The sequence below is a fragment of the Mandrillus leucophaeus genome, unplaced genomic scaffold (genome assembly GCF_000951045.1).
Source record: "Mandrillus leucophaeus isolate KB7577 unplaced genomic scaffold, Mleu.le_1.0 Scaffold21, whole genome shotgun sequence".
NCBI lineage: Eukaryota > Metazoa > Chordata > Mammalia > Primates > Cercopithecidae > Mandrillus > Mandrillus leucophaeus.
The window spans coordinates 1238397-1252594 of NW_012102143.1; the positions used below are offsets into that span (position 1 = coordinate 1238397).

The 14198-nt window shown below is 36.5% G+C and overlaps 2 protein-coding genes across 7 annotated transcripts in view; one reads left to right on the forward strand and one right to left on the reverse strand.

Annotated features, from left to right (window-relative positions):
• Nucleotides 1-14198, forward strand: part of GIGYF2 (GRB10 interacting GYF protein 2) — a 177152-nt gene that overhangs the window by 74954 nt on the left and 88000 nt on the right. Inside the window, exon 10 of one of the 4 annotated variants that reach the window (XM_011980241.1) lies at nucleotides 10520-10589. The exons of the other annotated variants lie outside the window; for them this stretch is intronic. Within the exon in view, the coding sequence (XP_011835631.1) occupies nucleotides 10547-10589 (43 nt within the window). The 5' untranslated portion in view covers nucleotides 10520-10546. The remainder of the gene's footprint in view (nucleotides 1-10519; nucleotides 10590-14198) is intronic. 4 annotated transcript variants of the gene reach the window in all.
• On the reverse strand, nucleotides 641-10677 carry KCNJ13 (potassium channel, inwardly rectifying subfamily J, member 13). Of its 3 annotated transcripts, none has more exons than XM_011980243.1 (3): nucleotides 10557-10677; nucleotides 5023-5265; nucleotides 641-2993 (listed from the first exon to the last, which is right to left on the reverse strand). In XM_011980243.1, the coding sequence occupies exons 2-3, from the start codon at nucleotides 5240-5242 to the stop codon at nucleotides 2371-2373; spliced, it is 843 nt and encodes a 280-aa protein (XP_011835633.1). In that variant the 5' UTR covers nucleotides 5243-5265; nucleotides 10557-10677; the 3' UTR covers nucleotides 641-2370. The 3 variants fall into 3 exon arrangements, with proteins under 3 accessions (XP_011835633.1, XP_011835634.1, XP_011835632.1); XM_011980244.1 differs by having other exon boundaries at nucleotides 5259-5498; XM_011980242.1 differs by having other exon boundaries at nucleotides 5023-5498.

The window sequence follows — 14198 nt, forward strand, 5'->3', positions numbered from 1 at the left end:
ACTAGGCCCCTAAGATTTTTGGTAACTGCATGTCTCCAGTTTGTTGGAACTGTCATGCTATCTTTATCAGTTTCCAAAGGAACGTTTAACGTTAGTTCCAAAGTAGTCTTCCTGATCATGTATGCAAGACTCCATGACCAAGCTCCCAGATGATCCAGGTTAGTGAGCTGCACATCCAGGAAGACAGAGCAGCTATTCCTACCTCCCAGTAATTTCCCGCCTTTTTCCTTTTACTTCATTTTCCTCAGAGGATAATGGTCTTTCTATAGAAAACCTAATCCTTAACCTAGAAACTATGATTTGAAATAAGTGAAAGAAACAACGAACTGTCCTCCCAGTAGCTTTCTATCTCCTGCAAAAAAGTTTTGGATCGTGTTTCTTATAGATTTATAAAATGTTTATTAAATAACAGTAGTTTACCAATAGTTTTTTTTGGCATGTGTAGGGGAAGTCATATTTAGCTTTCAAATGCCAAATTTATGTGTAAACACTAAGTAAACACGAAACTCATTTGACTTGAATGGAACCTTAGATCCCAGGTTTTACTCATTCACTTATGTTACCCTGGGCAGCTTCACTTAACTAGCGAGAGTGTGATCTGTGTAAGTGATGTAGTCCCTTTAGGAAAAAACATACCATGTAAGTCTTCAATACTACTTTATTTTCACAGATTAGGTGAATCTTGTTAATTTATTATAGAAATAAGAATTCTTGCTGTCTTTATGTGTTACAGTAGTCTTGGGTTGGGAAAATCTGTTGGTCTGATTTCTACTTAAGAATGAATGTCTAAGATTTTCAAACAGCAAAAGCTCACAATAATTAAGTTTCTGTGTTCTTGATATTCTTCTGCTATTATCAGTCTTAGACCACTCCAGAGTTCTTCTTTATTTTCTTTTCCTTTCGGTCAAATAGTAGAAAAATGTGACTTGCTGCTGAGCCCTGCTCTTCACACCTGCTTGCCTTTACTCAGCTAGTATTTATTTCAAGAGATGATTCCTGCCTAGGTCATCACCAGTGGGGAAGGTTAATCTTTCATTTTTCCCACAGAAACCTGAATAAGGGAAATTTCAGAAAAGAACAGCCACAAATCTGTTTGAAACCTGATAGGGTGACTTTTGGTTTTTGTTTTGTTTAAGGACAGTTTCTGTTTTTTTTATTGAAATGAAAATCATGCAAATGATCATTTTAAACTGGACATAAGGGAAAGGGCTCGTTTTAGCATAGATAAAATAAAAAATGAAACAGGAAGCATAATTTTTATGGATTATTAGATTTAGAAAGAAATAATAGAGTTCATCTAGTCCAACCTCCTACTGGTGAGTAAACACTCATTTTGTGTTTATAGAAAAAACTATTTGAAGTTGGAAACAGGAATTTGGGTTTGAAAATGCTTTGTTGCCTAATTATCTTTTGCTTTATCTACTGTAGATTTTTTTTCCCTACTCAACTGAAGTTATATCTAAGTAAAGCTTTGTATCTATAAAGACTTAAATATATTTTTGTATTTATGAATTAGAGCCTTCATGGTGTTTTATATGATCAAATCAATCATACGTAGAGGGGAGTGTTTTTACTTAGGTTGCTAGAAGTCATTTAGATGAATCACTGTTTGATTATTATGAGGACAATTTTAAAGTAAATAAAATTTTGCATCTCCTTGCAATGCAAAATACCACCCTGCAGATTCCATTTGGGCTGGAGCTAATCTGATCACCTTTTGCCACAAATATATGAACATATGTATGTGTTTGGGTGTCATGTTGAAATGCTTTTAGGTTTATATATAAATCTGTACTTTGTTGCTTTTCTCGTTAATTTTTGTTCTTAGTTGTTAAAAATTAAGGAGGTAATACTTACTCAAGTTTCATAGTATAAAGAACCAAATGAATGATCTTTGTTGTCTTGAAAAAATCCCAGCTTTTAAAGGATATTCACTAAGTATAGTGAAGTCATCATTCCACCCAGGGAGCTAGGTTTGAAACTAAACTGTTGCTTCAGTTTGCAGATGAAAATGAGAGATTAATGGTTGATTTTCTTGGAGTTCAGTTGTGTTAAACTTCACTGTCCATTTTGCCTTCATTACTAGTATCATACCACATTCTTATAAATTCACCAGCAACATTTCTGTATAAGTGTCTGTCAAGTTGAGTTACATTGATTTCAGCAGGTAACAAACTTTGTAATACAGTGTTATATTTCCAGAATGTGTATTGTTAGCTCAGCCATTTTTATGTGGGCGTAGGCATGATTACCATGATGTAATCAGAGAGCTGTAATTAGCATTGAAAAAAGAAAACATAAGATACAGTGAAGAAAAAGTAGCTGCATAACTGGCTGGGTGTATTTAATACATTAAAAAATGGATAAGTCTTATTCTGTCAGTCCTGTCTCAGAGATCTGAAAATTGTCAATGCTTTGTCCATTGATGCGGATATCCAGGTCAGTCCTGTTTGGGCTTTTAGAAACCAGAGGCGTTGGAAATTCAGGGACAGTCTTGTCAAAATTCTCCATCTTGATTTGATATTCACCTTTGGAACCTCGGGTCAACAGAGATGCAAAACAGTGATGTAACATGATCTCAGAGGGTAGGTAGGATGTCCTCCTTTGGCATATTTCTCCAGTACCCTCCTGCATTGCTGAAAGGAATACAACTAATTCAAAGTGGGAAGGATTTTCATGCTGGAGCAGAGTAGCCAGAGGACTTGATGGTGTAATGGAGTGATAGTAGGTTAGTGGAAAGATAAAGAATGGACATTCCTCAGAACTGATGCCATCAAGGTGGAAATCTACACTGGTCTGGTAGAGTTTGCCATTTTCTCTTTCCTGATAGAGTACAGCTGAGACCCGGACACTGGTTAGAGGGCTAGGTCGGGTGTTGGCCACTTGGAAGATAAGATTAGGTTTGCCATCTATGTGAGCTACTACTGCCGTGTCAGTAAAGCGAATTGAGAAAGCTCGATTTTTTGGCCGGGCAATCTTCGCCACAAAGGCACCTAAATAAGAAATTATTGAATTTTTTTTAGCATGAAGACTTTAAACATCAATACTTTTTCTGAATGAGAAGGGTATATCAACTATTTACACATTTCTTGGTGCCATGCCTTTCAGTGAGTCAGGAATTGAAGTCATTGTTAATTTGGTTAGTCTTATTTGCCTGAAGCATTTTTCAAAGTGTATTTCTGTTTAAAAACCATGATTTCAAAATGAATAAGCAAAATTATTTTGTTACAGAGAAATGTAAAACTTCGTCCTCTAGTGTCTTACCAAGTCAAAGAAGTGGTCACTTCCTATATTCCTGCCTGTGCTTAAGAAAAAGTAATGGAAAATAAATGCAACTTGGCTACAGCCAGATTAAGTTGAAGTAGAGACTAGGTTCAGAGTAGAATGATTTGGGATGGAGAGGGGACCAGTAGAATGAATGATATTTTGGCTGGGCACGGTGGCTAACGCCTGTAATCCCAGCACTTTGGGAGGCTGAGGTGGGCAGGTCACTTGAGGTCAGGAGTTTGAGACCAGCCTGGCCAACATGATGAAACCCTCTCTCTACTAATAATACAAAAATTAGCTGGGTCTGGTGGCGCATGCCTGTAATCCAGCTACTCAGGAGGCTGAGGCAGGAGATTGCAGAGAGCCAAGTTTGTACTGTACAGCTGCACTCCAGCCTGGGCAACAGAGCAAGACTCCATCTCAAAAAAAAAAAAAAAAAAGAGGGATACTTTGAAGAATTTTTAAACTTTGAAACGTACCTTTTCTGGGGCAAGGGAGGACTGACTATCAGGTAATTTCAGTGCACCTTTCAGGTGTATCTTCCTTGTGCCCTAAGCTATAGATAAGAGTTTCTTAATCAGTTTTGTGCCACAGATTTTGTTGACAGGCTGTTGGTAAGGTCTAAGAAGTAAGTACTTATCAGAATTACGTTTTAAGTGCTTATAATATAAAAGAAACCAAATTATTGAAATTCAGTTGAACATTTAAGAAATGATACTATAGTACCATATGTACCTTACTGATACATTAAATAACAGTCTAGTGGTGGGTTTATTACTGTGATTTTGAAGTATTCTGGTTTGATATGACAAAATATTTATGATTTCTGTTTGAACCAAAGCTAGTAATACTGCTGATGATACTGTTTTTTGTTGCCTGTAGGAAATGCCAAGTTTCAATTAGTGGTTTGTGCCAAGAGATATAAGTTTTTCCCATCTAAGTTTATAAACCCCCTTAATTGTATCCAAAGAACTGACCCAGTGTAGGAACTCTTGTTGTAGAAGTTTGTGATTTGCGGGTTATAGAGCTGGTTGGTAGCACATTGGGATTTCATTCCAGATCATTCTGCATATGGCCCAGTGCTTACCTTCTCAGATTATTATTGAATAGTATATTAAAGCCAAGTTTTCTTTTAAAAGTATGTATGTCACATAAAAGGGGCACTAGTCCTTCTTTAAAGGAAAGAGTTTTCTGTGTTCATGAGCAAAATTTCATAATCTTTGTGGACATATTTCCAGTGCATTTTGCTAAGAATGTGTGTACGTAACTTGTTCTCTAACATATAATGCTGACTGTGGTGTTCTGGGCTCACTGGCATGAAGTAAATGTTGAAAAGATGAACTCATAGGAGGGAATTCTAGCCCAGTGAAGGAAAAAAAACCAAATTCCTATGTTAGGTAAAATGACTGTCAAAATATGTATTGAATGTATTTATTCATTTGTTTGACAAAATGATTAGCTTCAGTGAAAACCTTTTAAACCTTTTGTTAGTTTTTTTTTATGTAGGATATGTCTGCAGTTTAGTGTCATACTGATCTCTTTTTTCTTAAGTAGTTCCAGTAAGTAAAATTTCGGCGTTGAGACAGGTTCCTAATGCATTTCTCCTATTTTTTTTGGCTCTAAACTGTTTCTTTTCTATCTTAGACGTTACCTGCTATTAATATAGATAAATTATTCTGTAACAGTGTTACTTATAACTGACTATACCCTTTCCAAACACCTGTATTTTTTTTTTAAGAACAAAGACAAAATTACCTGTGATAAAAGCCTCTAGCATGAGGCCTAGGAGCATTTGTATGGCAAGTAAGGCGATTGCACTTGGACAGTCACCACTGGGGAACATGGTACCATAACCAATTGTGAGTTGTGTCTCCAGGGAGAAGGAGAATGCAGCTGTGAAACTGGTGATATACTTGACACAGATAGTGTGGTTTTCAGGTGGGGCATCATGATCTAGTTCCAGATCACCATTCATCTCAGCTAGAACATACCAGAGCACTGCAAAGACAAGCCAGTGGACAACAAAAGAAGCAGAAAAGACCAACATCATCCAACGCCAGCGCATGTCCATTAGGATTCCCCAAGCATCTCGAAGATATGCAAGACCTCTTTGAGCGCCGTCCATTTGAAGTGTGCTGTGGCCATCCTTGGTGACCATCCTCTGGTATCTTTGACTTAGGAGGGGAGCAATAACTTTGCAATTACTGCTGTCCATTTCAGGCTGTATTTCTCTGAAATCAAGAGTAAATTAGTAAGCTCTTAACTGTTTTACAGTTAATGTTTGTGAATTTGGAGACCTCATGCACTTTCTGCTTTCTTGGGAGTGCTTCTCTAACCACAACTTTGCCAACTCTCTCGCTTTTCTCTTTATGTAAGGGGCGTTTACTAAGTCATTCATTTGGGAGCTAATTGTGTGTTACCTTAAAATATCTCTTCCATTGTTTCTTTGAATGACTGTTAAGACATTGTTTAACATTTAAACATTTTCTAAGTATATTTTAAAATTCCTGTGGGTAGAGATTATATACCCCTGTGTCCTCCTTGCACAAATCCAGGTGTCAGGCATTTATTGATTTGACCAAATATTATGTGTAAAGACTGGCATTTCATAGTTAATTTATAATTATGCATTATTCATAATTAAAAGGGGTATGTTTAAATATGTAAGTGTTCTTCTGTGTAAATAATTGGAAGTCATTTGGAGGCTTATTTTTAAACTATCTGCAAATCTTTTGAAGCCAAATTTAGTGCTAGGACAAGGCTTGCATTTGTGGTAAGTGTTTAGAGGTCTGTGGTTCTAATGTATGCCTTATAATTAGCCTATTCAGAGTTTGATTTATTGATTTGTATTTTTAGAGGCAGAGTCTTGCTCTGTCTCCTAGGCTGGAGTGCAGTGGCACAATCATAGCTCACTGTAACCTCGGCTAATTTTTAAAATTTTAATTTTTGTTGGTACTGGGTCTCAATATATTGCCTAGGCTGATCTTGAACTCCTGTTCTCAAGCCTTCCTCCCACTTCAGCCTTCCAAAGCGCTGGGATTACAAGGTTGAGCTACCACACCTGGCCTTGTTTATAGTTTTATGATTAGGCTTTATTTGTTTTTGTCATTTTGCAACCATGTTCGTGGATTCTTTCTGTCCTGGATGATAGATTGCTGTCTTTTTGCATATTCTAGGCTCTGATTAGATTGTGGGGTAGAAAGAGAATTGTTTTCTTGGCAAAATAAGAAATTCCAGGTAGACATTTCTGGATAGCATTAGCTTTAAAGGTAAGTAAACCAGAAGAAAAAGTTTTAAGAGTTTAATGAACTAAAATAATCATTAAGGGGTTAAATAAGAATTTTAAAAAGATAAAATTAGTATAATTAATTTTCTACTGCAAACAGTTTTCAGCAGTGGTTATCCTTTTCTCAAGGTGGTGAGTAGAAATCTAACGTATGCCTTCCTTGTAATCATCCTTGCGTATAAGAAAGGTATCTTAAGACTTCAGTGTAGCAGTTATCAGGAACAGAACAGGAAATGCAGCTTTGCTTCCCTGAGTGAGCCTCTCTTCTTTGCTACAATCCAGGACTATGAGTTTATATTTGACTCTCCTTTGCTTCTTCCTTCAGAGGTAGATACCCTTGAGAGTGCTGCATACCCACTTCCTGCCTTTTAATGGCGCTTAGGAAGGGCACTACAAATGTGTGGAACTAGGTTGTTGCTTGGGTTTCCTAGTTCCTGTATCTAGGGACTTTGGGGCTTTAGAGGCTGCCTTTCTGTGTTGGTGGAATTGGATATTGGCCAGCTGGGTATATACAACTTTCTTCTTTTGCTCTGAGGTAACTTAACATTTATTGGTGATTAACTAGAGACATTTTCTTGTATTTTCTTCAGATTTGAGCTGATGAAACACTGGGATGATTTATTTATTTAGATTACATGGCGATTTCAGTTTCATGTGATAGACTTTAAAAAGTCTTAGTGCATTATTTTAATGTTTTATAGCTTATGACCCTAACAAGTTGTCATAATCTTTTAGTGTATTATTTTTTCTTGGCATAGCTACTTAATGACCCTTATTTTGTTGGATTATTTTTAAATAATCTAACCTGATCTCTATGCTTTGGAAACAACAACAACAAAATCTTCATAGGCACTGTGATAACTGCTTTCATACTGTATTATCTCTTAATTCTTTGGTATCTCAACTAGATAGCTATTGTTCCCATTTTCAGATGAAGTCACTGGTGTTCAGACAGATAAAAGAAATTTACACAAGGCAAATTGGAGCTTTGGATTATTTGGATGATTCAAGTTTAGCTAACTTCAAAGCCAGTTATTTTTTTTCTAACTGCAGGAAGCGTTTGGTGAAATAAGTCTTTCCACAAATGATCGGTATTGCATTCTCAAGATAGTCTTTGACAGCCGAATTTCTAGCACCTTTAGTAGATGCCTTTCTTGCCCCTATAACTGTCTCAAGTATCTGTATTAAACCATTGTTAACTTTATTCATGATTCTTATGATAGTAATGATTAATAATATTAGCTAATATATATATTGTTTAGCATGTGCCAGGAGTCATACCAAATACTTCATATGTACAAACTGATGTGAAGCCAGTGGCCAGTGTCTGGCACAGAGTAAGCTCTCAGTAAAGTATTAGTTGCTTTATTGTTATTAAAAATGTGTCTGGCTCGCAGCACTCTGGGAGACCAAGACAGGAGGATTGCTTGAGTCCAGGAGTTTGAGACCAGCCTAGGCAACGTAGTGAGACTTTGTCTCTCTTTAAAGAAAAAAAAAAACGTGTCTTGGGTTTCACAGTAGTAGAGTAAGTACCACTGGTAGTCCCATTTTACAGATAATGAAAGTGAGGAACCAGGCATGGTGGCTCATGCCTGTAATGCTAGCACTTTGGGAGGCTAAGGTGGGAGGATTGCTTGACGTTGGGAATTCAAGACCAATCTGGCCAACATAGCGAGACCCTGTCTCTAAAAAAAAAAAAAAAAAAGAAGGAAAATGAGGTAGTAAATGGTGGAGATGAATCCCATATATTCTGAGTTCAGAGTTAGAGCCATATTGCCTCCAAAACAGACTTTTGACCCTGCTTAGCTTTTGTAAATAATACTGTTTCATTTGATTAGTTTTGTTCAAGAGCCACTCCAGAATATTTGTTCTTCAGTAATGTTGGTTAGGTTCAGACCTGTTATTTGTAGGTTAAAGATAGATTTTCAGTGAGGAAAGACTTCTTTCAAGACTTGAAGATTATTACAGTCTGAATTATTAGATAGTCTAGTTGTGTTTTGCACATCAGTAAAATTAAAGCAATGTAGAGAGGAGAGTTATGACATAACATTGCCAAGTTTATATTTTGCCAGATGAGAAGACAATTTTAGAAGTATAATGCTGTCATAAATAAAATTATGATGACATAATAAAAGATTTTGACACTTGGAAGAAGGATATAACAATGAAAGGATATTTGGTTGCCTTCAGAATGGTGGGTGAACAACTTTGTCATTCTCCACTGTTGTTGCTTCCTGTCTGTGTGAAAATGCCCCTCATGCTCCTGGACACTGGTGCTTGTTCCACATGTGGAGTTACTCTCTTACTGAATGCTGCGAAATGCTTAGTGTTTCACAAAAGCTTGAGGAAGATAAAGCTCCATGATTCTTTTCTATTTTCAACCTACTTTATGAAAGTTCTAAAATTCCTTGCTTAGAGAGAGCGTTTCTGTGTAGACTATAACTAACAAAATTCATCATTCTCATTTGGGCCTTTTCAGGACTGTTGTTACTTCTTACCTACAACTTTTGTAGCACTCTTACTCTAGGCTCTTTACAATTTTATTTTATTTTTCTCTTGCAACTAAATACATGGAAAAACCTGTGAACAGGGAAGTCAAAAGGCTAATAATCAGAATAGTTAAGCAGCATTTTTTTTTTTTTTAAACCTAAGACTGCTGGATTTGATTTGGATTGTGCTGGCAAGTGGAGTAGTATAGAGAAGGAAGATTGATTTCTAATTCCCACTTAACCAATTACCCTGAATAACTATTCTGTGGACTCCTACAGTCAGTGTGGTTTAGTGTAGAGAACGCAGGATAAGGGGATATGGCCTTCAGGCTCTGGCACTGTTGGTTACATAGCTGTGTTATTTTGGGCAAACCACTCAATCCCCTTTGCCTGGCATCCTTAGATTAAAACAAAGAAAGTGAAAAAAGAGGGAATTATGGTAATAAGATTTCTTAAAGCTCTACAGACTTATGTAAACAAACATATTTCCACTTCCTACAACGGATACAAGTTTCCTATATGATTTCTTTTATTTCTGTATAGCTTGATGTCTGCTTGTATAGTTTAAAAAATTATATTATTGTTACCTGATATTTAAGTCTCATCAACTGATCCCAATAGAAAGTGGAGTGGAAGGTTGGGAAGGTTTGCTTCTATTGCCGTGTGTGGGCTGTAAAATATTTCCCCATTTATAAATTATTTGGAGGAAAAATAGTACCTATTAAAAAATGATAGGCAGCTTAATTGATCATCAAAATTCATTCTACTCATTGGATTGTAGCACTTACAATTATGTCTTTTCTGTTGCCATGATATCAAATAGTATAGTTCATACTAAGGAGCCAAGATAAAGGCTATAACTAACAAACATTAAATGAACATGGTATTACTATGTATTTGTTCGCGTCTAGTGTAAATACTTGATATTGAAAGTCTTATAATGATTTCTCCTGCCCTCCATAATTAGGGCAAACACTATAAGTTCTAACCCTATTATATAAGCTCAGAGATTCTATTTTACTTTCTTAATTGCAGAAGTATCTACTAATTTCAGCAATAATTCCATGCTTAAAAACTTAAAATTAGGACACTCATCACTTTCTTCTTAGATTAAAGAAATAAAAACAAAGTGGCTTATTCTTTTGGCATTTGTTTTTTTATGCTCATTTTGAGTTTTTGGAATTCCTTCCAAAAGAAAAAGACTTTTTCTCAAGCCACTGAATTTTTTTTTTCTAAGGCCTTTATCCTCTACTGGTATATTATAATAGAAAATAGTGTACACTTAAAACAGTTAAGAAGAAAATATCTAGTAATGCATTCAATATGGCTGTTATTCCATTTTTAAAATTTAAGGAAAAAGAATATAGAAATCTTACTATACTACCCTATAGATAATGTCCTTGTTTTAAAAATCTATTGGAAGTAATCTAGCTCTGTTCCTATTCGCCAGTCAGTTTCTTTCCCTGTTTCCCATAAGGAAAGAAATAAGAGTGGATATTATTGCATGTACTCACCAGTTCTTTTGCTGGGTCAGCCTTTATGCCAAGGTAGGTCTTAAGGAAATTTATAGAGTCTGCCTTTTTGATCAGATAATTTTAATCTACAAGTCTAGTTTGTAGGTTCTCTTCTTGGACTGATTTTACAGCTTACATTCCTGTGTTTATAATGTTGTGGGGGCTGGTTTCAGCTGAAGTTGATGTGATTGGTCACTTAGCCTGCAGGGGGGCCAATTAGCTCTGATCATGTGGAAAAGAATGCTGGTTTGTTAGGAGGTCTTTCTTTACCCAACACAAACCTTAACAACTCTGGAGAAAGCCTCCAGAACTGACTTGGAGAAGGGGTGCATTTTTTCCCTCTAATCAGGACCGGTCTTTAGTAAGTTTGCATAATCTTACTTAAGAGTTTATTTGAAAGTTCAAAGGGATGAAATTCCCTGCAAGATTTATTTTCAGCCGTCTTTCCTTATATAGCATGTTGAAGTGTGAGATACTTCCTTTACTAATCTTTTTTCTTTTTTTTCCACCATGGATTTGGGGAAGATTTATTTGGATAAAGACTTATTGGCATAAATTAATGCATTGATGTTCTTAGTTTTCTTCTCATATGTCTTCAGAATGGCTACCATTAGTTCCAGAACTAGTAATATAGATAATTTAGTTATCTGAAATCTTTTATTTTTTTGGCTAGGAAACAAACTTTTTTTTTTTTTTAAGGCTGTATGCAAAGACCTTGAATAGGAATAAAATTAATTGTTCTGCACCTGACACTTTAAAAAATACACACCTGTATGAAAGAACTGAAGAATTTTCTTAAGGCTTATTTTAGTGATGTTTAGGAGATGTTTCCCTGATCAGTGTGATGAAGTATAGTATTAATAAAACATAGTGTACAATGTACAGAAAATGTTAACACAACACTGAAATAGCGTTTAGCTGGAAAATGTGAACCAGCTTGTCGGAATCCTGAAACGTGCTGTGGTATGGCTTTGTGCAATGCCTTAGTGAACAGTACTTTTCTCCTCCTCCGTTAGCTGCTGATTTTAAAACTTTGACCAGACCTCAGATCACATGTAAGAGGATCTGAGAAACAAAGACTGTGATTGTTCAAAGTAAAATCTTGGAAGGCCTGCTGGGAAAATTATTAATGTAGACTAATATAATGCTACTTAGAAAGTGAAATCCGCCTTTGTAGAATCCTCTCCGTCCCGCCCCCCCCAATTTAAAAAATATATTAATTCCTTCTTTGTTTTATTAATACCAAATACTTCAACACAAATTCAGACACAGCATTTAGAAATACTGACCTTCAGAACTAGGGAAGGTAAAGTATAAAGAAGGGATTTGTGGTGTGATGCTCATTCCCTGCTTGCACTGGTAGGAATTATAATGTATATCAATTCCCAGCTAACTAATTGAAGAAAAACAGAACAACACAACAAAAAAATACTAGAACAAGTATAGCATAATCCTGCTTATAGGAAGCAGAAGCACTTGAGTGTATCTGTCATGTGTTTTGAATATACATTATGTATTTTTTATTTTCATTTTTTTAGACATAGAGTCTTGCTGTGTCACCCAGGCTGGAGTGCAGTGGTGTGATCACAGCTCACTGCAGCCTCGACCTCCCAGGCTCAAGTGATCCTCCCACCTAATCCCCCACCCCTGTAGGAATGCCACCACATCTGGCTACTTTTTTATTTTTTGTAGAGGCAGGGTCTTGCTGTGTTGTCTAGGCTGGTCTTGAACTCCTGGGCTCAAGCTGTTCTCTCAGTGCAGCCTCCCAAAGTCCTGGGATTACAGGCATGAGCCACTTCACCTGGCCTGAGAATACACATTATAGTGGGCAAGACAGATAAGGATTTTATTAAACTTAAAAGTCTTTTTACATAGTATACTTGGTTTCAATATATTGAGACAAAAATGATTTGGCAAAATGATCTTCAATTAAGAAGGAAATGTAAGTGAAGCTTTCTAATTTCTGGATTTCTACAATTTGAAAGTCTTGCTATGGTCTATAAACAGTGATTCCTAACTGCTAACTGTGAATATTATAGACCAGCTCTGAAGTGCCCACTCAGGAGCATAGCATTCCCATTACAATAGCCTGAGCATTTAAAGTCATTTCTGGTTGAAGTTACCAGGTTAGCTGGTGTAGGGGAAAGAGAAGACCTTCTCTCTTCCTTTTGAAGGTTTGAATAATTGAGTCCAAAATATAAACCAACAGTAGGTAGACTTAACAGAAGAAAAACAGTTTACGTGCTTATGCACAAGAGTCCCACAAGACATGAAACTCGAGGAAGGACCAGATGATTGAAGTTCTTATAGCGTTGGAATAGGGATATGGAGGTCCTGGGGGAAGGTATTGACACGCTATGGGAAAATGAGGGGAGGAAATGTATGATGAACAAAAGTCGTCAAGTTGAGACAAAGTCTTTCAAGTATTAAAAATTAACTTGAGGAAGATTGTTACTGGACCTTTTAATCTCTTATGTGATAAGGTTAATCTTCCCTGATTGATGAAATTCTAGGGAGGGGACAAAGGCATTTTTTGAGTTAAGGGGGCATCAGAGAAGGCCCCTCCCTGTACTTGCTGTTCCTCAAGTTTTCTCAGTTTGCAGTAATGAGCATACCAAAGCAGCATATTTTGGGGTGGTGTTTCCTGGGGCTCCTTCACTGAGATGACACGGATATTGGCACAGATGATATGCCACCTTCACCCAAAAACTCATGGTCCTTCCCATCTAGACAATTTGTTATTTCTGTTGTAGCTGTTTTACAGTAAGGTAATTGGAGATGGCTCTGAAACATTTCTTCTGTGAATGAACATAAATACTAAATACCTGTTCATAGATTGATGGATTTTGTCTCCAGAATTATAATGATTAAATTAAGCAAGGTTCCAAGACCAGGTAAATTATTCTATATTAAATCTAGTCCTCTGTCCCTAAAGACATTTGATTTTCTTTCCGACTGACATAATTCACTATATATCTATAAATGTATCACATTTTTCTTGAGAACAATAACATCTTCAGTTGGAGTGCGATTTCTGGCGTGTGTAAATAGGTAATCTCACAGCTTTAAAACTTTAGCCCTGGTCTCCATGTTCTTGCTTACATAGTGTACTTAGCTTTCTTTTGAAGATGTGTAGTCTCTTTCCATTTCCACATGTCCAAGCCAACTACTAATTGCCTTCCCACAGATTTCAGGCAGCCTCTGGGTGTGTACCAGCAGACAGCTGAGCATGAGGGCTGTAGGGTTATGGTACATATTCAAATGGCCTGAGGACCTTTTTCTGAGATTCTGATACACTGCAGCTTCTACAGTCTCTACTGTTTTTTCAGGACTCATATTAACCAGCTGAGCAGGTTATTTATTCCTCAGGGAGAAACTTGTAACTCTCTTGGTATAGAATTTAAACTGCTCTGTCCTAGCCACCGTGAGTTTTGTTTATAAGTAATTGTAGGGGAGAAGGGTGGTAAATATCAACACTTGGGTGGGATGCCCTTTCACTGTTTACTTTGGTATTAGAATATTTTTTTGGTGTTGATCAGAGAATATATATCTGAATAGAGTAATACAAAGTCACTCCTTAAAAAATTTGTACATAAACAAGCTTCAAAGTCTGTCCCATAATTCCACTTTTGCTTGTGGAGA

Excerpts from the sequence above, each read along its gene's own strand:
- KCNJ13 (XM_011980242.1), bottom strand. The coding sequence starts at position 5,482 with ATGGACAGCAGTAATTGCAAAGTTATTGCTCCCCTCCTAAGTCAAAGA. Across the intron at positions 2,994-5,022 it reads GCTAGAGGCTTTTATCACAG|GTGCCTTTGTGGCGAAGATT; the intron begins GTAATTTTGTCT and ends TTTCTTATTTAG.